Below are 19,800 nucleotides of genomic sequence, written 5' to 3'. Positions count from 1 at the left end.
GCTTACAGTTGTTTGAAGGACAGAACAAGAGCTGCCTTAAACCTTTAATTTAATATAAACTAGAGAGCGGGTTATCTATAGACACCTTTTCCCATTAAACATTAGTCTGTCAACCTTTGATTTCCATATGAGTTATGTATCATTCCTAGAATCATAGAATCGTTAGGGTTGGAAAGGACCTTAAGATCATCCAGTTCCAACCCCCCTGCCATGGGTAGGGACACCTCCCACTAAGCCATGCTTGCTCTCCTCCTTGCTTCCCAGTGAAATGGAATTATTTGATGTTCCAAACCAATCTTCCCTCTCCTTCTACGTTAAAAGTAGAAATGCTCTGGGGAAATAACATTCTCAAGGAGCTACTGGCAACCCTGAGCTGGTTTGGAGGAGCTACAAAGTGCCAAGGACCGGTGAGACTGATGGAAAGAGCAAACAATGACACAAGGAACTGTTTGGAGAAGGAGGGAGCAAACCCAATAAATAACCCCCAGACAAAGGGCAATGCTGTCGAGCGGATTAAACACCAAACTGGGAGGCTTTGGCCAGCTTTCAGCTCTCTTTCTAATGCAGCGTGACCTTGAGCGCATCACCCAGCGCTCCTGTTTGTTGAGAGTCAACAGGACTGAACAAAGTTTGCGCTTTACAACTACTTTACCTGCAGGGACAGGCCAAGGGGAATGGCTTTAAACTGCCAGAGGGGAGATTGAGATGAGCTCTTAGGCAGAAGCTCTTCCTTGTGAGGGTGATGGGACACTAGGGTGGGTTGAACGGAGAAGCTGTGGCTGCCCCATCCCTGGCAGTGCTCAAGGCCAGGTTGGACACAGGGGCTTGGAGCAAGCTGCTCTAGTGGAAGGGGTCCCTGGGTTGGAGCTGGGTGAGCTTTAAGGTCCCTTCATCCCAAACCATTCCTTGATTCCACGGTGGAGGAATATCAGCAAAGAGTGACTTTAACGTCTGGTTCTCCAAGTGCCCATTCAAATCTTGTGTGCTCACTCGGCCCCGGGCTGGCAGTGTCACATTAGGAGCCATTTGCCCCATGCTTCCTTTGGGCACACAGGAGCCTTGGCTGCACAGGGGATGTATTTCCCTGCACTGCTGAGGTGAGGGAACAGGAGTGAACAACCTCCTCCAGTGCATCCTGCTCTCAGCTGAATCCATAGGAACCACAGTCAGCTCCAGGGCTGGCACGGGGGCTGCTGCCAGCCCTTTTTCAGGCCCACATCCAATGCTGGGCCATCAGTTCTCCAATACTTCTCATTACACAAGAAATATTCACTGTGTTTTATTATCTCACTCTGGTGATTTCTTATTCTCTTTATCCTGCAGGGTTCTTGAAAGCAGAAATCCGAACATTTATAATGGTATACTGAAAGTACAGCTCAGGGAGAACTGCCTGCAAAAAGCTGCCACACTCATGGAAATGCTCCCAGAGCACATATGAGTAAGCTTTCCCATCCTCCGTGCACAACAAGAGCCAAGACACTGCAATCTCCTTCAGCTGCCACGTGAGACATGTCCTGACCTTGGGGCCTACGGGAGATAACAGTAACAGTAGAAATGGAAATAAGAAATAGAGCTAGAAATGGAAATAGGAACAGGAATAAGAAATTGAAATAGAAATAGTAATTGCCATCATATTAATAATAACAAATTATTATAATAATAATAGTAATAATGATAATAAAAATAAGAATAAAAATAAGAAGAGGAAGAAGAGGAATAATAATAAGACAAAGAAGAAGATGAAGATGATGAAGAAGAAGACAAAGAAGAAGAAGAGGAGGAAGAAGAATAGGAAGAGGATGAACAAGAAGAGGAATAATATTAATAATAATAATAAGATGAAGATGAAGAAGAAGAAGACAAAGAAGAAGAGGAAGAAGAAGAAGAATAGGAAGAGGAAGAAGAAGAAGAGGAATGATACTACTACTAATAATAATAGGACGAAGAAGAAGAAGACAAAGAAGAAGAGGAATGATATTAATAATAATTATAATAAGAAGATGAAGACGACAAAGAAGATGAAGAAGACAAAGAAGAAGAAGAAGAGGAAGAGGAAGAGGAAGAACTGTCTCCACATGCTCCTCCTCACCTGAAGGAGAACCTGAATTCTTTTCTACCCAGCGCCCAAGGTACAGCTGAGCACTTCTAAGCTCCCTCAGTAGATGGCAATACTGCACTGCTCATCCTCGGTCTGCTTTGTGGCTGTTGAGAAAGCCATTTCCAGGCCTAGGCATCCAATTCTCAGCTCATGAAGTATATTTAAAGGCTTCAACTTCTGCTCTAATGCACACCCAGGGAACTCCTTGGTAGGATGTACTCATCTCACGTTATCGGCAATGGGTTTTGATCATGCAGAAGCCAGACAAATGGTCTCAGTGGCAGATTTACACCGCAACAGAGAAAAGGAGAATATGCCGAGGATTTATGCTCTATCTCTGCAGTGAATCTCCATCTCCTGAATGAAAGATGGCATCAGTTCTGCTTTAAAGAAAGAAATCACGGAGCAAAATGTCAAAAGTTTAAGAAAACAGAAATGATGGGAGAATAGAGATCACCTTGTAAATGGCATTTGCAGCACCTCACCTGTGCAGGGATATCATTTCCCATGCAGCTTTACTGCCCTTGTTAGTCCAAGAAATATCTCCTTGTCCCTGGAGACAAAGCAGGCAGCACAACAGCACAGGGAAAGGCTGTGGACAAGTGCCAGCATCCTTCTGTGGGGAGGAGGCAAGGGCAGAACTCAGATGTGGAGGGACCACAACCTGTTGATACCCAGAGGGAGGTGAGATTGCCCCATAACTGCCCAAAATCAGGGGGCAGATCAGTGCATTCCAGCCTTACAAATATCTCCATCCACTATGAACACTTATCATCACTCTTAGCATTACAGAAACGCTGATCTACATTGTGGACTATGCAAAGGCAGCTTCTCAGCACCCCATGAGACCCAGGGACATAAAGATTTCACCAGCTCAACCCAGTGAACACACACATATGGCTCATGGTGATGTAAAAACTCCTACAGGTAGCAGTAGAGGAGCTGGAATGAGGGCAGCTGTACCAAGAACAAGAGCAAGAGAATGGCCATCAGACACTGAAGAGCAGTCCAAGACCTAGACTCTTATGTATTTCCCAGGGCCATATAATAATACCAGCCCAGTGATGAATCCAATCACTGCCCCCCATAAACACCCTCCAATGGGGCAGAGCAGATTTCCTTCACGGAGAAGAGGGATGAGCAGCCCCAGGGTAGGGTGTTTGGTCTGCTCAGAGCCAGGCAAGAGTTAAGGTGCTCAGAGAGAGAGATAAGCATTGATGAAAGCCTGGAGATCGGGTGCCTCTGTGCAGATAAATGCTCCTGCCTTTCTCCTGCCAGCCCACCCCACTGCCCTGCTCTGACGCAGAGGGAGCTGCGGGGCTGAATGGAGCTTGTTTGAGGTTCCAATTAAATCTCCATGGAAAAGGGACACTCATATCCTCTTCTGATAGACGGTAATCATAAACCCTCGGGGAGCTGCAGAGCACATCACCTCCTGCAGCAGCAGCCGGCTCCTCGCACCAACATGGGCTGCAGGGTAAGAGCCTTTTCCACACCGATAGGTTTGTGTTGGGAAGGGAACAGGGGCTTGAGAGGTAAGGGCTCCATTGGTCTACGTGTATTTATTGTCTATGCTTCGTTACTCCTTATTTCTCTCTATTAATTTATACATAGATCTCTTCTCTTGCATTAATTCTACTTGGTATTTACTGGTACCTGGAGGTACAGTGAGAAACAACCCGTTTCCCAACTTAGTGACTTGTGTGGCACTCGTACTTGATGACAGAGGGCCTGGAGCGTTTGCTTTCCTGAATGAAAACACGATTAATCTCATTGCCTGAGATTTCAGGAAACCAGGGTTATTGGGAAGGGTGATACTTCGGACTCAGCTCCAGTCATTTGCCACTTAGTCTCCGAAGTGCCTAAGAGCTATAAGAGTAACTGGCTAATTGTTTGCTTTGTTTAGTGCAAGTTTCTGATTGATATTTGCAGCGTGGCCAAGCAAGCAATCTTCTCTCAGCCCTCTGAAGCTCTGATCTTAATCACACACATTAGGCTTTTAAGTCCTGTATCTTGCCACGCCATTTCAATTAGGTCAAATGAAAAGACATGTAAGGCAAATGAATTTCCTTGGAGACCAAATTTAATCTCCGAAGAACAAACATGGAATAGAAGATGTAGAGCTTACCACTGATAAGCTACCAGCTTGATCTGTGCTTTGAGTCTTTGGGAGAAGACTTAAATGATGCCTTGAAGCAGATACAAGATGTGTCGGGAGAATGGAAATGGGTTCGAACACACTCCATTTAAATGCAGGCTTGATAAACCCACTGCCTGATAGCAAAGCTGGTGGTCCCAGCTCCTCAGGAACAGCACCCAGATGCAAGACATTGGGAGCTGCTTCCTCAATGGAGAAGCCAACAGCATCGGGAGGTTGTAACCTGGAGCCTTTTCTTCCAAGGTTATTGGAGACCTTCATCCCTGAGGACCAGGATCCAGCCCTGGCCATGCTGCCGGCTGCGGAGCACGTGCCCTGGCGCTGGCTGGCAGCAGCGAGGGCATCCCGGAGGCTGGTGCTGGTGGTGGTGTTCGTGGCACTGCTGCTGGATAACATGCTGCTCACCGTCGTGGGTATGGCGCTGATGCTCGTCTCTGCTGGGCGCTGGGAGCCTTCAGGACCACCAACGTGTGGCCAGAACCATTCAGTCCTGGGTGCTGAGCCAGGAAATGGAGTCAGATCACTAATTCCTTCCCTGTTTGCTTTTTCCAGTACCCATCGTCCCCACCTTCCTCTATGCAACAGAATATGAAGGCACCAACAGCTCCATTGCCCCAGCTCAGACTGAAACAGCTCCTCCAGCCCTGAAAGCTCCTCCTTTCTCCTCCGTGTTCTCCTATTTTGACAACACCACGGTGACTGTCTTGGTCTCCACCAGTGCCGTGGAGCTGGTGAATGGGACGGAGAGCAGCATCTCACCAGAGCCCACTGCGAGCATCCCACCATCACCCAGCAGCTGCCCTGAGGGTGAGGAGTTCCTCGCCAAGGAAAACACCCGTGTGGGGCTGCTGTTTGCCTCCAAGGCTCTGGTACAGCTGATGGTGAACCCGGCCGTGGGTCTCCTGACCAACAGGTAGGGCAGAGACCTGGGTTTGTACCTTCAAGCTGATGAAATCGGCTTTAGCTGAGCTTAAAGGGCTGTGCTGCCCAGGTGCAGCCCCTGCAAGCGTGGGATTACAGAACTGGTGGGTAGAATAGCAAGGGGGGTACATGTGCATTAAACCAAGCATGGATTTTACCTATTCTAAAAGCCTACAAGTTGATATTACAACATAAACCCCCTCAGATGAGGACAGATGCTATTTAATACCAGTAACCACCATATAAGCAATGATTCCCACCTTGCTATGGAAATAATGTTTTCTGCCCATGGTTTTTCTTTGCCTTTATCTCCATCAGACACATGTGGGCTGAGCTGGGCTCATGCCCATGTGTTCTGGGTGGGTTGATGAGTTGGCAAAACCAAGCCATGTCTCTGGGTGAGCTTTATGGGAGGACACTGGATGCTTCCTTGAACAGCCCTCATAGACACATCCACATGTTTAAGAGTTGATCTCCTGCCCACAGAGGCTGGGCAGCAAGGCCATATCTTGGGCTGGAATGAAGAATCCTCCCTGAGATGCCTCTTTTTCCCCTCTCTAGGATAGGATACCACATCCCCATGTTCATTGGGTTCGTCACCATGTTCCTCTCTACAGTCAGTGAGTATTGCCCTTCTCTCTGCCCTTCACACCCAGCAGCACAGGAGAGAACACACTGCTCTGTGCCTGCACCACTGTCCCCATGCAGAGCAGAGCAACGGGTCCCAGAAATGGGTGACAAGAAAGGACAAGCATCCCTCTGCCCCGTCCAGCACCCAAACCGGTGCAAGCTGAGGCCGCTCCTACAGGGTTTTAATGCTCACTCCACAGCTCTGCCTGACCCATGTTTCCCCTTCCTCTGCAGTGTTTGCCTTCTCAGGCACCTACACCCTGCTGCTCATCGCCCGAGCCCTCCAAGGCGTTGGGTCATCGTTCTCATCAGTCGCAGGTACAAGTTTTAGCTACCCCTTAGCCTCTGTGTTGGCTCCTCTTGTCTGGGTTGTCATCATCTCAGGAATGATCAGCAGCACAGACACCCCTTGAAGCCTTCTTTGGCTTCAAACCCATCCTCACTGCTCCTGCCTGGAGCAGACAGATCCCCCCCAAAACCCAGGCTGCTTTCAGAGGAGCCCCATCACTGTGGTACCAGCCATGCTCATGTGGCCTCTGCTCCCTCTGCTCCCAGGCTTGGGCATGCTGGCCAGCGTGTACACGGATGACTTCGAGAGGGGCAACGTGATGGGCATCGCTCTTGGAGGCTTGGCCTTGGGTGTGCTGAGTAAGGAAACCTTGCTCCCGATGGGGTTGATTTCAACAGCATCTCCAGAGCTTTGCTGGCCATCACCTGCATGGCTGTGCCCCTTCCCTGGCCTGTCCTCCTCCCTCCTTTGCTCATTCTCCATGGGCACTTCCCATGGGATCTGACACCTTCCCCTAACACCTACTGGCTAGGTGGCAGGAGCCGAGCACTGCTGGGATGCTGGGATGCAGAGGGTGATGGGGATGGTGGCAGTGCTGCTGTGTGACAAACCTTTCTCTTGCAGTCGGGGCCCCCTTTGGCAGTGTGATGTATGAATTCGTGGGGAAGTCATCTCCCTTCCTGGTCCTGGCATTCTTTGCCCTGTTGGATGGAGGTGAGAAGCCAAGTGGTTAAATCCTACCCCCAAAAAAACATGAAGAGATTTAAATGTGGATGCTTCAGGGAGAATCTCCCAGGGCTTGTGTGAAGGAAGAGGCACATTAATACACAGGTGACAGCAGCAGAACTGGTTATTCTGTCACTGCTAAATCAGATGTTTTCTGCCACCAGATGGTTGACATAGCAATAGAGTAAGAAATAGTCCCCCATTACTTAATAAATCCCCTGATTGCATTAATGGCTTGAATAGCACATAGAATGGTTTGGGTTGGAAAGGACCTTAAGATCATCCAGTTCCAACCCCCCTGCCATGGGTAGGGACACCTCACTTTAGGCCATGCCACCCAAGGCTCTGTTTGGGAATAGCCCACCTGCAGCCTCTTCACCATGCCACAGAGGAATCAGGCTTTGCCAGCATAAATGGTGATCCTCAATCTTTCTCCCATAGCTGCTGCAGATGCCATGAGAGACAGCAGAAACATGCATTTTTAGTGGGAAGCATTAAGCTAATTCAATTATAGCCACAGTTACCATCCTTGCCTCGATGTAGTGCAAGAGACCTTTAATGAAGCATGTGAGAGCTCTTGGAAAATGAAGCGTAGGTGCAATACACGTGAAACTTCCTTTCTAAAGCCTATTTCTTTCCACATTGAACTCCTGCCATGCTCTAGTTGTGGCTCCCCAGCCTGGCAGAGACCACTGGCATAACTGGCTGCTCCATGGGTTGACAAAGCACTTCTGACATGATCCCTGTTAGGGACTTCTGCTGCTCCCTCCTATGGGAGCAGGGCTGGGAGCCACCTCTCCCCCTTCAATGATGCTCCCAAACACAGTTGCTGTAACCCCATGGAGGTCTGATGATGGAAGGGGTGGGGCTGAAGGAAAAGCAATAGGGAAATGTGGATTGGAACGATGCTGCCTCCAGAAACATGCTAACATCCATGTTTGCTTCCCAGCTCTGCAGCTCTGCACACTGCAGCCCTCCAAGATCTCCCCTGAGGTGAGTCCATAGGTGAGCTAGTGATGTGAATGAAGTGGAGGGGAGCAAGCACCCATGAATTCCATGTATTCCATGTATTCCCCATGGATACACATGCAGCTCTGAGCTTAACCCCCCTTTGCCATCCTGCAGAGCACCAAAGGCACACCAGTGCTCACCCTGCTGCGAGACCCCTACATCCTGGTTGCTGCAGGTAAAGCTGGGTATCAGCACATACTGTGCCCCTCGTGACTGAAGAAATCCCTTTGTGCTGCTTGAAACAGCAGCAGAAAGTGGCTAAAATAGAGCTTTTCTCCCCATCAGGAGCCCTCTGCTTCTCCAACATGGGGGTGGCCATGCTGGAGCCCACCTTGCCCATCTGGATGATGCAGACCATGTGCTCCCCAAAGTGGCAGCTAGGTAGGTGCTGTGCTTTGCAGCCTCCATCCTGCTTAATATCATTTACCTAGAACCAGTCCTGCTTTGGCACTGCGAGGTGGCTTGGATAATATCTTCTATCATCCTACAAGAGAAGAAAACATATGCCCTCCCCCGCATGGAATGAGTGATCCCAGGCTGCGTGTTGCTCCAATTGCAGCTGGAAATGTCCTTAGTGGTAGCTCTACAATGTGCTTTTCTCTATTACTGGAAAAATGGTCTGGAATCAGACTTCCCACAAGAGCAATAATGGTGGAAGAAAGGCTGTTCCATGCACGGGAAGCCTGTCGAATCCTGTCTTCTGCAGGGCAGATAATGGTATCGTGCTGGGCTGAAATCATGGCAGGCAGATGGGTTTTGCAGAGGCAGCTCAGAGTAAAACAAGGCCATTTAGAGAGTCGCAGGCAGGACAGGCTGGTGAGTGCTAATTACCAGCTGCCTAGAAAATGGGATACAGAGATAACGTTGTGTTTGCTATAGAAATAAGAACTAATTGTTATCAAACCCAATTGGCTGAGGAATGACACGGGGGGTGCCTCGGGCTGCACTCAGAGCCTAGATTGAATTGCAACCTGGGAGCGGGAGGGCTGAGAGAGCTTCTAATCAAGTTATCCTCTAGGCAGGCAGGAGCATCCATCCTGATAAGTGCCTGTGATGCTTCTTAAGAACCAGGGATTGGGCAAGGATGGATGAGGGCAGAGCAGGATCTCAGAGATACTGAGAGTGGGGAGAAGGGACAGCAGAGCTGCCTGGTAACCACAGATGTCACAGACTGAGAGGGCTGCCCCTGTCACCACTGAGCCCAAAGGGAAGCTTTGAGATGACTTAGCAGTACCCAGAGGTCAGCAGACAGCAAAGAAAACCCCATATACATTCACTGGAGTTTGAGGTAGCAGAGATTTGAGAGCAGTTTGGACTGAGACACAGCCCAACTGCACTTCACCCACCTCATGAACTCAAGGGGCTTCTTTATTTGGGTGCTGCAATTCAATTCCCTCCTGTTATGCTGGAGAAAAACAACCAGAAGAGCTTGGAGTAAATCTGCAGGATTAACTGTGTGCTGTAGCTGCTAAAGAGAGGCGAGGAGATGAAACATAAATCATGTGTTTCAATGAGGAAGTTGTCTCAGTGAAATGGAGCTGATCAGGTTTATTTATAGTGGCAGGGAGAGTATATTAAAAACAAACAAGTGGTAAATCAGCAAACAGTGCAAATATTGAGCTCTGACTGCATCATGATCCCCCAGCTTTTTACTTAAGCACTTTTTTAATTCTGCTTTCTTTAGTAAATGAAAAGCAGAAAACAAGAGGAAATGGGGAAGAAGAAGAAACCACGACAAGAGAGGATGAGCTTATTAAAGCAGTGGGGATAAGAGTCCTGCCCTTAGCTCCTGTTTGTGGGTGAAGCACTGCACCTCTGCGTGCCTCAGTTTCCCCCCTCACCATCAAAAGCAAATGCATTCTTTATGCCTCTTTCTTCATAGAGGGACCCCCACCCTTCTACAGGGCACAGAGTGATGGGAAAGGGAGCAATGGCAGTGGAGGACATAGGAAAGCACCACTGCAGGGACTGGCTCCCATAGGGATTGCCTTGTCTCCCCATGACATTCCCCAAACAAGAGAGGCAGTTAATGAAGGGTTTTGCACATCCCCTGTATTCACTTGGGGATAACACTCTGGATTATCCTTTGTCTCTCTCAGGGATGGCATTCCTCCCTGCCAGTGTATCCTACCTCATCGGTACCAACCTCTTTGGGATTCTGGCTAACAGAATAGGCCGGTAAGTGGGACGTCAGAGATTTCAGCTCAGCCCAAGCCTGTGCTTTCAGCACGAATCGTGCTCACGGAGCTGTGCACACCGAGAACATCTCCTTCTCCTAACTGAGACCTCGTTGCAGGTGGCTGTGCTCCCTGATCGGCATGGCTGCGGTGGGAATCAGTCTCCTTTGTGTAAGTAAGATGATTCTGAGACCCTTCTGCAAGAAGAGTCAGCAGGGGCAGCGAGGGCAACGGTGCTGACATAGGGTTACACACCTGGCCGATGCTCAGGGGTTGCACTGTGTTACACCTCACACAGCTCTCCTGCCCTCATCCTTTCTCTCTCCTCTCAAAGGTACCTCTGGCCAAGACAATTTACGGGCTGATTGCCCCAAACAGCGGGCTTGGCTTTGCCATAGGTAAGCTGCTGTGGTCAGGCTGTGTGACACGGCTCAAACACAGCTCTCACCACTCGGAGGGGGTGAGGGCTGATCAGGTCCTTCTTGCTTTGGGCAGGCATGGTGGACTCCTCAATGATGCCCATCATGGGCTACCTCGTGGACCTTCGCCACACCTCCATCTACGGCAACGTCTATGCCATAGCTGATGTCGCCTTCTGCATGGGCTTTGCGATTGGTACGGAGGAACTCTTCCTCACAGGATGAGATGCTTACTCAGTGTGTATCTCCTCCCTTTCCTCCACCCAGCGTTCACTGCAAGCAACCAGCACAGAATCCACAACCCAGTCACCGTAGACGCACAGAAACCCTCTGAACTGGACAAGCACCTTTTGCTCTCTGTCATCCTAAGTCCTTTTTGGTTATAAACTTGCAGGCCCATCCACAGGCGGTGCGATCGCACGTGCTATCGGCTTCCCTTGGCTGATGGTCATCATTGGTGTCATCAACATTGCCTACGCTCCTCTGTGCTGGTACCTGCGTAACCCCCCCGCGAAAGAGGAGAAGATTGTGAGTTTAAGCACATTTAATTCTTGTTAACTACTCAGATTAATCCCCAGTGTTACTAAACCATGATTTCTCTTCCCCTTTACCCAGGCAATCTTAAGCCAGGAGTGCCCCATGCAAACCAAAAGCTACACGGCCCAGAAAACCCTGCGTGATTTCCCTCTCACAGACGACAGCGATGTGGAGGCAGAACATGCGGAATAGCACACGCAAGGATGCTTGCCGTGTATTGAAGCTAATATTACGGTTATAGAACATGGATCTATCAGCACCCAGGAATAACCCTGTCTCCCCCAAGGCTTCTGGACACAAGCTGTGTCACTGACCTGTTCTCTTAGCCAAGCAACCCAGAGCAGGGAGCAGACACTTGGGATTCGGAGGCTCTATTCGATTAGTTAAGCTACTCAATTGCTCTGTGACTTGTAGGCAAGCTGACCCAAACTCAACACATCTCATATGTACAACAAAAGTTATGAAGAGGAGGAGAATCCTATCACCCTGTCCTCCAGAGTAATGCTGTCTCAGGCACAGCGTGTCAATAGTATTGACATCTCCTCTTGATGAGTGCAGTGGTATTTGTTAATGCCTTTAAATAGAATCCCAGACTCATCTGGGTTGGAAGGGAGCTTAAAGCTCTTCCATTTCCAACCCCTGCCACGGGCAGGGACACCTTCCACTAGAGCAGCTTGCTCCAAGCCCCTGTGTCCAACCTGGCCTTGAGCACTGCCAGGGATGGGGCAGCCACAGCTTCTCTGGGCACCCTGTGTCAGCGCCTCAGCACCCTCACAGGGAAGAGCTTCTGCCTAAGAGCTCATCTCAGCCTCCCCTCTGGTAGATTAAAGCCATTCCCCTTGTCCTGTCCCTACAAGCCCTTGTCCAAAGCCCCTCAATAAAGATGTCACTGTGCTGCTAATGTGCTCCTTGCTTCTTTGAAGACAGTTAAACAAATGCTCATTGTATCTCGCTATAGCTTCATATGTTGTGCTACTGATGTGTAACTTACAGCTGCTTGTGTGTCCTTTCCAACATGCATCCAATTAATTATATGAAGTAATTCAGGTAGAAATGAGGCTGGAAAGAGTTTTAGTCTCTTAGACACATAGCCAGCAAAGCTGGTTGAATCACTTGTGATTATAAGCGACTAATAGAGGGGTTTTAAAACCCCTGTCTCTCAGCTGAGACGGGGCAATAGGCTGTACTTGTGATCCAACCCATTGCAAGGAGAAGTACAATAGGTTTAATTACCCTGCTGCTATTTCCTGGTCACAGGTTTAGAAATGGAGCGCTGCACTGTTAACAATGGAGTTTAATGGTCTGTAGAAGTATGTTCTAGTAAGCTAATTCTGTATCTGAGAAATTCCAATGATGTTCTCTTTTCCAGCAACACCTCAACCTCGCAACTTGTCTTCCCCCAGTTCTATAAGCTCATTCCAGCCTGGAATGAGCACTTGTGTCACGCACATCCACTCCACTAGCCAGAAAGAACAGCAGCACAAGGCAGATGCATTTGCCAGCAGGGAAACAGGAGGGTAACAGCAACCCATCAACATTTGGTACCTTATGACTCATTACCCAAGGGCACAAATGGCTGTTGTCAGTGTGTAGCGTCCCACATCCATGCTGGGTTGCTCTGGAAGCCCTCCAGCTGCCAGCACCGGGATAACACCGGATCCTTAAGCCCTGCATGGGATGAGAGGCACAGCTCTTCGCTGCTCCATCCGCCACCTCTAGGGCGAATGAATTCATTGAATTAATGAAGCATAAACCAATTACTTAATTAATCCAAACGACACTAATGCGAGTGAAACGTTTTGCCCCCAAACGGCCCGACTTTTTTACCCACCCTGCTGAAAACCCTTCATTTCAATGGGGAGTGCAGCAGGAGCGACAGGAACAGACACAAAGCTCCTATCGCGACCTGTCCCGACAGCATCCCAGGCCCGCGGACCACTGATACCCACCCCATGCGCCAGCATGACGTCATCACACCCAGGCCACGCCCCTTCCTCCTTGTTCTCGCGAGAGTTCATCTGGCCCTGCCCCTTCCGCCTATGGCGGCGCGGAGCCCGGCAGCACCGGCACCATGCACTCGGACGACGTGAGTCCGCCGGTTGATTCGGTCCGGTCCGGTCCCCGCCCCGCCCACCACCCGCTCCGCAGCCAATCAGCACCCGCCTCACCGCTGAGTCGGTTGCGTCCGGCTGGGACGTAGCCCCCCCCCCAAAGCACCACGTGGCGGGGAGGCTCCCCCCCGGTCCCCAACCGGGGCGTGTTATGGGGAGGGTGTAAATGGGAAGGGGGCAGCACACGTCACCCCTCCCCTCGGTTCTTGCTCCTCAATGGGGTGCAGAGAGCCCCAACAATTATGGGTGCCCCCCCCTTAGAGCCTCACGGGGGTGCTGCAGGAGCCAGGCCCTGGGTCAGTGGTGTCGGGGTGTGACAGCCGCTGTTTGTGCTCGCAGGTTGTCTGGGACATGCTGGGGAACAGGCAGTTCTGCTCCTACAAGATCACGTGAGTTTTTGGGGGACAGGGTAGGTTGAGCCAAGGGGTTCTGCTCTGCATGGGGTGCTTCGGGGGGAGAGGAGCAGGAGGGACAAAGCTGGGTGCCTCTCTGGTATAGAATCACAGAATGGTTTGGGTTGGAAAGGACCTTAAGATCATCCAGTTCCAACCCCCTGCCATGGGCAAGGATGCCTCACATTAGACCATGTCACCCAAGTCTCTGTCTTTGACACTGGCAGGGACGGAGCATTTACCACTGTTCCCAAAGGTGAGGGTGCTGGGATGCTCCCACCCTTCCCCTTTATTCTTCCCTCTCATCTTTGCAGGACAAAAACCCAGAACTTCTGCCGCAATGAGTACAACCTGACGGGGCTGTGCAACCGCTCCTCCTGCCCACTGGCCAACAGCCAGTATGCCACCATCAGAGAGGAGAAAGGTGAGAGGGCAATACTGTCTGCCCCATGGCACCCGGGCCCCCAGCACACTTCTGCTGTCCAGGCTGCATCGTGTCTCTGCCAGCATCTCATTGCTCTCTTCTCCAGGTCGGTGTTACCTGTACATGAAGACAATAGAGCGGGCGGCTTTTCCTCGTCGCCTATGGGAGAGGGTGAGTTAACGGGAGTGGGTTGTGTACCAAGAGGCAGCTGTAGGCAGGGAGCGATGGGCCAGATACATCCCCACATCCTTGCCGCTCCATAGCCCAACTCTTTCCCCATGCCAGGTCCTGCTCAACAAGAACTATGAGAAAGCACTGCAGGAGATCGATGAGAACCTCATCTACTGGCCGCGGTTCATCCGACACAAGTGCAAGCAGCGCTTCACCAAGATCACCCAGTACCTCATCCGCATCAGGAAGCTGACACTCAAGCGACAGTAAGTAACAGGACTAAGAGTGGTCATAGTGTGATTTGTGGAGCTGCTGCCTGTCCCCTGGGTCTCTGTCTCTCCCCACTGCACTTGGCTTTTCTGAGGCTTTGCCAAGCTCATACAGGAACCTGGCTAAAGTGGATTTAACTACACCATAGTCCAAGTCCACTTAACCTAGCCACACTTCTAATGATGTAAATGCTGGTTGTTGGCCTTAATGACCATTTAATCATCTGCTACGAAAGAGGTGGACAGATGCACTAACTAGCACTTGATGTTCCTTGTAGGAGGAAGCTTGTTCCTCTACGCAGGAAGATTGAAAGGCGGGAGAAGAGAAGAGAGGTAAAGCCACTTTTTCATCATCTCGTGTCTATTGCTTTTGTTCCACACATCAGACAACTGACACAGCTCCTCTCTGCTCCATTAGGAGAAAGCCCTGGTTGCTGCTCAGCTGGATAATGCCATTGAGAAGGAATTACTGGAAAGGCTGAAGCAGGATACGGTAAGGATCAGCAGCTCCGACTGCCTGCTGGCCTGCAGGGAGGAACACAGTCCTTAGTGTGGAAGGGAAGTGCCACCTGTATGGGAGGGGTGGCAGATGACAGTACGCTGCCCTGCTTAAGTGGCTTAGTAACAGGAGGACTTGCTTCCCCTCAAACCAGAGCCACCCATCTTCTGTACAGGAGCATGTCCTTCAGAACTGGGGAAGGGGCTGAACCCCACACTCACCCGAGTTTGACACAGGCCCTTTAGATGACCCTGCCACCCATGGCTGAGTTCCTCCTGTGACTTACAGAAAATCCACATATTCCTTTTCAGTATGGAGACATTTACAACTTCCCCATCCATGCCTTTGACAAAGCTCTGCAGGAGCAAGATGCAGAAAGTGAGAGCGAGTCCGATGCAGAGAGGGAAGAAGATGACGAGGTAATGCTTTGAGCCACAGCACCACAGCCAGTCCTTCCCTGAGCTGGTGCAGCACCACCAGCTCACCGACAAGCCAGGCACTGGAGTGTGAATGTTGGGGTGAAAGGAAGAAATTAAGAGAGGTGAACTAAGAAAAGTGTGTGTACAAGTGGTGGCCTTGATGGCTCTTCTGTTGCTAGTCACGACACTGCATTGTGCTCAGCATGGAGGCATTAGCTTTGGACTTTGTGTCTTGCAGGACATGGATAAAAGAGAGTTTGTGGAAGGAGATGACAGTGACCTCAGCGACTTTGAGGTAAGTGAAGCACCAGCTATAAAGTGTCAGGGCTAAGCTGTTTGAAATGAACCTCCTCCCTCTTGGTGTCTCTGGTGATGGGATAATCAGATTTGTGGAACATAATGATACAATCAGAGTGTGCTGGATCCACTACACCCCAGCTCCTCTGGCCAGACAGCTGGGAGCCAGGATTAGAAAATGGAATTGGATACCTAATTGTGCAGAAAGGAGGTTTAGTTACACAGCATGCTTTGATGTCACTCATCTTGCTTTCTCAGGACATGGATAAGTTAGAGACAAGTAGTGAAGAGGAGCAGGAAGTGGAGCAAGAAGTAAAGAAAGGCTCTCACTCCAAATCTAAAGGGAAAACTCCCCTGAAAGGACCAGCCAGAAGAAAACGTCCCTACATTGAAATAGAGTATGAAAAAGAAACAGAGCCAGCCAGCAAAACAAAAGCAGCCTGACTCCTTCAACCTGCACTTTGTACTGAATGACAGGACCCCTTCATCTGCCACCAGAACTCCTTCCAGCTTTTGCCACTCTGCAGGACCCTTCATAATTGCTCCTTATACTCCAGACTAATACTTTCCTTTATGAAAAGAAGGGTTTCGGACCCGACCCCAGGCAGTTGCAGCCAGTTTGTGCTTACATGAAGCAGTTTTAAGAAAGAAGATTTGACCTTCTCTGCAACTAGACAAGGCTCAGCTTGAACTGTGCGCTCCAGGAAGGAACCTGGGCTGGGGGCACTGCTGCCTTGTTCTAAAGCTGTAGGTAGGTGAGCACACAAGTGTGCCTTCTTTGGGAGAGGTTATGGGGCTGACAGGGGTGGGAGGAGCAAGACAGCAACTTGAAATAAATAAAAGAGTTTACTGTCCAAAAAGGGGGTGAGCATTGATCACACCTCACGTGTTCTCTCGCACTTTTCTGATGCATTCCCGCACGCGGTTCTCCTCACAGCTGCTGTACACACCTTCCAGCAGGTCCTGAAACGAGAGCAGCATCAGTTCCTAGTGCTGTGGTACACTCAGGTTTATGCTGTTATCAACCCTGTCCCAGCTATCTGTTGGCAGTGAGTTACGCAAAACATATACAGGTCAATTCACTTATCAATGAAGACAAGCGTTAAAGTTGCGGTGGGTGGAAATTGATGCTTTCAATACACTGTTGGGCTGAGCAAGGAGGTGGGAACTCCTGCATGGTGCTGCCCCTTGTAAGGTATCAGAGATGAAGCAGTCCTGGGTCCCCAGCTCACCTTCACTTGCCCTTCAGAACAGTGATCCAGCAGGATGAGGCACTCAGTGGCCCCTTGGAGCAAGGCAGCTTTTACTGGCTCTGGTGTTGAACCCTGGTCAGTGTGCACATCCCAGAGCATCTTCAGCAGCGCTTTCAGGAGCACAGGGAGTCTGCATGGCATTCTGCAAAGGGAAACAGCAATTCCACCTTATTCCAAATCCTCTTTGCAAGCCGGGGGAAAGCATTGCCTTGCCCTGGCAGTTCCTGGGTACCTCAGGCAGGAACTGCTAGCTGCCTTTACGTGTGGAGAAGGAGCTGCAGGACAACTGCTTCAGCAGTGAGGTTGAAGAAGCTGCTTCGCTCAATGTGCCCACCAGAGGGAGGACAGACACAGGCCCTGAACACAAAGGTAGCCCTGGGATGGAGTATCAAGGGGCAGCCCAATTCACAGCACAGGCTTTACTCTGCAATAGCTGCCATACACAGATTTAGTTTTCAGCCAAGTTGATGCTTTTAGAACAGGCACAAAACAGATCAAAAAGAGGACCCAGCTTAGTTTTTCAGTGAGGTCATGCCAGTGATTTCTCCCTGTGACAGATTCTCCCTTCAGATATCAGGGCCTTTTCCTCAAGCAACAGAAACTTTGGCTCTGAAAGGGTGACAGCATTCAGGACGTATCCTCTGTAGTGTCTTTCACGCCTAGACAGGTACCTGGGCCAAGCGTGCTCTATGGTGCACTGCAGTGTCTCCAGTATTCCCAGTCGGGCTTCTTCCTCAGGGCCATCAGAGACTTCCAGATACCCCAGGATAACTCGCTCCAGCCTCTTCAGGTGCCGTGCTATCTGGATGCCAAGGCTGCCAACATGAATAAGAACACACTGAGAAGGGAGATGAATACCAAGGGCAAAGCAGGGCCCTGCAGGGCTGTGGGGGCTGCTCTCACCTCTGCACAAAGGCAGGCAGGGCCCTGGCGTAGACCCGCCGCAGCGCAAGGCGATGCTCTGCCTCCATGTGGGTCAGAACCAGCTGCAGCACCTCATCGCAGTGAGCGGTTGGTCTGCCCTGCTTCTGCTGCCGCTGGGCTCTCTCCAGGACTGGCAGCAAGTCCAGCAGGCACAGCAGCACTGCCTAAACCAGTGAGAGACAGTAAACGTGGGCAATCCTGCTGATGTCCCTTCCAAAACACCAGGAAGCCCCAACCCCACTGACCACCCACAGCTCCTGCATTTCATCTGACAAGACACAACTACTTCTTCTACCCATTCCCAGCCTTATTCAGCAAGGCTGCCACTTGGAAGTGACAGGAGGCAAGAGGTATTCCCTCTACTTTGGTATTTCCCTGAGAGCTACTGAGTTACTTTGTCTCTTGGCCACAGGTATCACCTATTAACAGCCTGACTGGACTGTCTGCTAGCAAACAGGTTCTGCCTCCTCATGCCTTAAGCTGGCGGACCCTCATGGGGCTGATGCACAGTACTACAAGGCAGATTACAGTGAAGTTCTGCTGCCCTACCTGGATGAGAGTGGCCTCTCGTGAATAGAGGTGGTTGTAAAGGGCATGGTATACAACCTGAGCCCTGTTGAACTGGCACAGATCAGCACCTGGCTGCAACAACAGAGAACAAAAGGTTATTCCTGTGCATCACATTCAGCACCCAGTTAAGCCTTGCACATGCTGTGCCTTAGGAACACTGCCCCCTTACCACGTTCAGAACGATGTGATGCAGGCAGCGCACACCCAGGAGTTTGTTGTCCTCCCGGTAGTCGTCTGAGATGAGCAGTGCTGGCGGGAGGACCCGCTCCAGGTAATGGCTGAGCCAGGGCCGGGTGACATGAGGCAGAGTCCAGGAGAACACATGCTTCGTGGCAGGGTTCCGCTTCCAGGTGTCTCTGGGAATACAAACTTCAGCTCAGCAAATGCTGGGGTTAATGAATGCTCCCTGCTTACACATTTAGGCCTCTTGGCTGACAGTAAGCTCTGATCCCCCCCCCGCTTTCAATCACTAGGTGTTTGTAAAGCTCTAGCCCCATATTCTTCATCCAGTGTCTTGTAATACCTCAGCCACAAAGATTCCCAAAAGCTTCCAGTATTTCCTACAAAGAGACCAGGCAAACACACCTTCCTCCCCATCACAGCCCTCCCCTTCCTACTCACTTGGTTAACTCCTGTTTCAAGAGCCCCATCACCGCTGCAAACCTTCCCTCCTCATCTTCGCTCTTCCCCCGAAGGAATTCAGCCACAGACCCACACCCTGCGGCCTGCACCAGCGACTCCAGCAGCTCCCGTGCCACCGACCGAGACCTCCCGTTTGTCCAGGGCCTCTCCACGATATGCGTTGCAGCGAAGATGTAGACAGGCCCCATCACACAGCGCAGGATGGGGCCCACCACGGGGGCACCCAGAGATTCCTGCGCCTTGGCCGCTTCCAGCTTCGCCAGGAGGTGCAGGAGCACTGCCCCGACATCCGCTGCTCTCTCAGCTGCAGCCGCGCACGCACCGTCCTTCCAGGGCACATCCGCGGCCTCTTGCTCCTGCTCCGGGGGCGCTCCGTACCGGCTCAACGCCAGCACCAGCTCACCCAGCGTGGCGGGGCGCAGGTCCCCGAAGAGCCACCGGCAGTCGGCAGCCTCTATAAGCGCACGCAGGTCTCGGACCGCGCCGGCTTTGGGGGCACCGCCGGACAGGAGCTGCCCGAGCTGGAGCAGGACCTGCTCGGCCGGGGGGACAGCGGGGGGCGGCTGCGGCCCGTCCTGCCTCAGGGCTTGCACTAGGCCGCTGAGCTCCATAGCGTGACCCGCACCCCAAGGCCGCTTCAGGCACCTCAGAGCCGCTTCCCGCACCCCAGGGTGAGCTTTTAAAGGCCCCTTTAAGCACCGCTCACCGGCACCGGGCACCGGGCACCGGCACAGAGACCCCCGCAGCCACCGCCGAGCCCCTCTGGAGAGCCGGCTCCAGCCACTGTCGCAAACTCCGACTCTTTGCCGTAAAGGTGGTGCGGATGGAGGCGTGGCGATGTGTGTATAAATTAGCATAGATTA

General features: G+C 51.1%; 3 protein-coding genes and 1 long non-coding RNA gene across 7 annotated transcripts in view; 2 read left to right on the top strand and 2 right to left on the bottom strand.

Annotated features, from left to right (window-relative positions):
• The window catches only part of MAK16 (MAK16 homolog), a 55,079-nt gene extending 38,969 nt beyond the window's left edge, over positions 1–16,110 (top strand). Inside the window, exons 2-11 of the mRNA XM_057402509.1 lie at positions 13,036–13,052; positions 13,417–13,466; positions 13,784–13,893; positions 14,000–14,064; positions 14,179–14,330; positions 14,612–14,666; positions 14,752–14,826; positions 15,144–15,251; positions 15,490–15,546; positions 15,807–16,110. Coding sequence (XP_057258492.1) covers positions 13,038–13,052; positions 13,417–13,466; positions 13,784–13,893; positions 14,000–14,064; positions 14,179–14,330; positions 14,612–14,666; positions 14,752–14,826; positions 15,144–15,251; positions 15,490–15,546; positions 15,807–15,992 — 873 coding nt within the window. The 5' untranslated portion in view covers positions 13,036–13,037 and the 3' untranslated portion in view covers positions 15,993–16,110. The remainder of the gene's footprint in view (positions 1–13,035; positions 13,053–13,416; positions 13,467–13,783; positions 13,894–13,999; positions 14,065–14,178; positions 14,331–14,611; positions 14,667–14,751; positions 14,827–15,143; positions 15,252–15,489; positions 15,547–15,806) is intronic.
• LOC130595617 (uncharacterized) lies at positions 2,236–7,029 on the bottom strand. 2 transcript variants are annotated; one of them, XR_008971355.1, is made up of 3 exons: positions 6,708–7,029; positions 2,584–2,714; positions 2,236–2,478 (listed from the first exon to the last, which is right to left on the bottom strand). It is a non-coding gene; the product is annotated as an uncharacterized LOC130595617 (long non-coding RNA). The 2 variants fall into 2 exon arrangements; XR_008971354.1 differs by having other exon boundaries at positions 2,236–2,714.
• SLC18A1 (solute carrier family 18 member A1) lies at positions 2,721–11,905 on the top strand. 3 transcript variants are annotated; one of them, XM_057402494.1, is made up of 16 exons: positions 2,721–3,575; positions 4,500–4,669; positions 4,809–5,169; positions 5,739–5,797; positions 6,042–6,125; positions 6,363–6,455; positions 6,721–6,810; positions 7,772–7,815; positions 7,948–8,008; positions 8,119–8,214; positions 9,933–10,011; positions 10,130–10,181; positions 10,345–10,408; positions 10,506–10,625; positions 10,824–10,957; positions 11,045–11,905. In XM_057402494.1, the coding sequence occupies exons 2-16, from the start codon at positions 4,546–4,548 to the stop codon at positions 11,156–11,158; spliced, it is 1,575 nt and encodes a 524-aa protein (XP_057258477.1). In that variant the 5' UTR covers positions 2,721–3,575; positions 4,500–4,545; the 3' UTR covers positions 11,159–11,905. The 3 variants fall into 3 exon arrangements, with proteins under 3 accessions (XP_057258477.1, XP_057258478.1, XP_057258479.1); XM_057402495.1 differs by lacking the exon at positions 6,042–6,125; XM_057402496.1 differs by lacking the exon at positions 6,363–6,455.
• A 190-nt stretch (positions 16,111–16,300) lies between the features above and the next one.
• On the bottom strand, positions 16,301–19,581 carry TTI2 (TELO2 interacting protein 2). The gene is made up of 7 exons (XM_057402497.1): positions 18,917–19,581; positions 18,465–18,651; positions 18,275–18,367; positions 17,705–17,889; positions 17,473–17,616; positions 16,781–16,943; positions 16,301–16,511 (listed from the first exon to the last, which is right to left on the bottom strand). The coding sequence occupies exons 1-7, from the start codon at positions 19,546–19,548 to the stop codon at positions 16,431–16,433; spliced, it is 1,485 nt and encodes a 494-aa protein (XP_057258480.1). The 5' UTR covers positions 19,549–19,581; the 3' UTR covers positions 16,301–16,430.
• Between the last annotated feature and the right edge of the window lie 219 nt (positions 19,582–19,800).

Source organism: Pezoporus wallicus, unplaced genomic scaffold (genome assembly GCF_028554395.1).
Source record: "Pezoporus wallicus isolate ANWC-B61680 ecotype Strahan unplaced genomic scaffold, APGP_CSIRO_Pwel_v1 contig_2348, whole genome shotgun sequence".
NCBI classification, from domain to species: Eukaryota; Metazoa; Chordata; class Aves; order Psittaciformes; family Psittacidae; genus Pezoporus; species Pezoporus wallicus.
Note: the sequence above shows the minus strand (reverse complement) of the source record. Positions and strands in the feature narration are given on the sequence as shown.

Bases quoted from the DNA above. Each gene is read 5' to 3' on its own strand.
- SLC18A1 (XM_057402494.1), top strand. From the start codon at position 4,546: ATGCTGCCGGCTGCGGAGCACGTGCCCTGGCGCTGGCTGGCAGCAGCG. The intron at 10,012-10,129 runs GTAAGTGGGACG...ACCTCGTTGCAG, and splicing joins CTGGCTAACAGAATAGGCCG to GTGGCTGTGCTCCCTGATCG. The intron at 10,958-11,044 runs GTGAGTTTAAGC...CCCTTTACCCAG, and splicing joins CCGCGAAAGAGGAGAAGATT to GCAATCTTAAGCCAGGAGTG.
- TTI2 (XM_057402497.1), bottom strand. From the start codon at position 19,548: ATGGAGCTCAGCGGCCTAGTGCAAGCCCTGAGGCAGGACGGGCCGCAG. The intron at 18,652-18,916 runs GTGAGTAGGAAG...TTGTATTCCCAG, and splicing joins TTGAAACAGGAGTTAACCAA to AGACACCTGGAAGCGGAACC. The intron at 16,512-16,780 runs GTGAGCTGGGGA...CTCTCGTTTCAG, and splicing joins GTTCTGAAGGGCAAGTGAAG to GACCTGCTGGAAGGTGTGTA.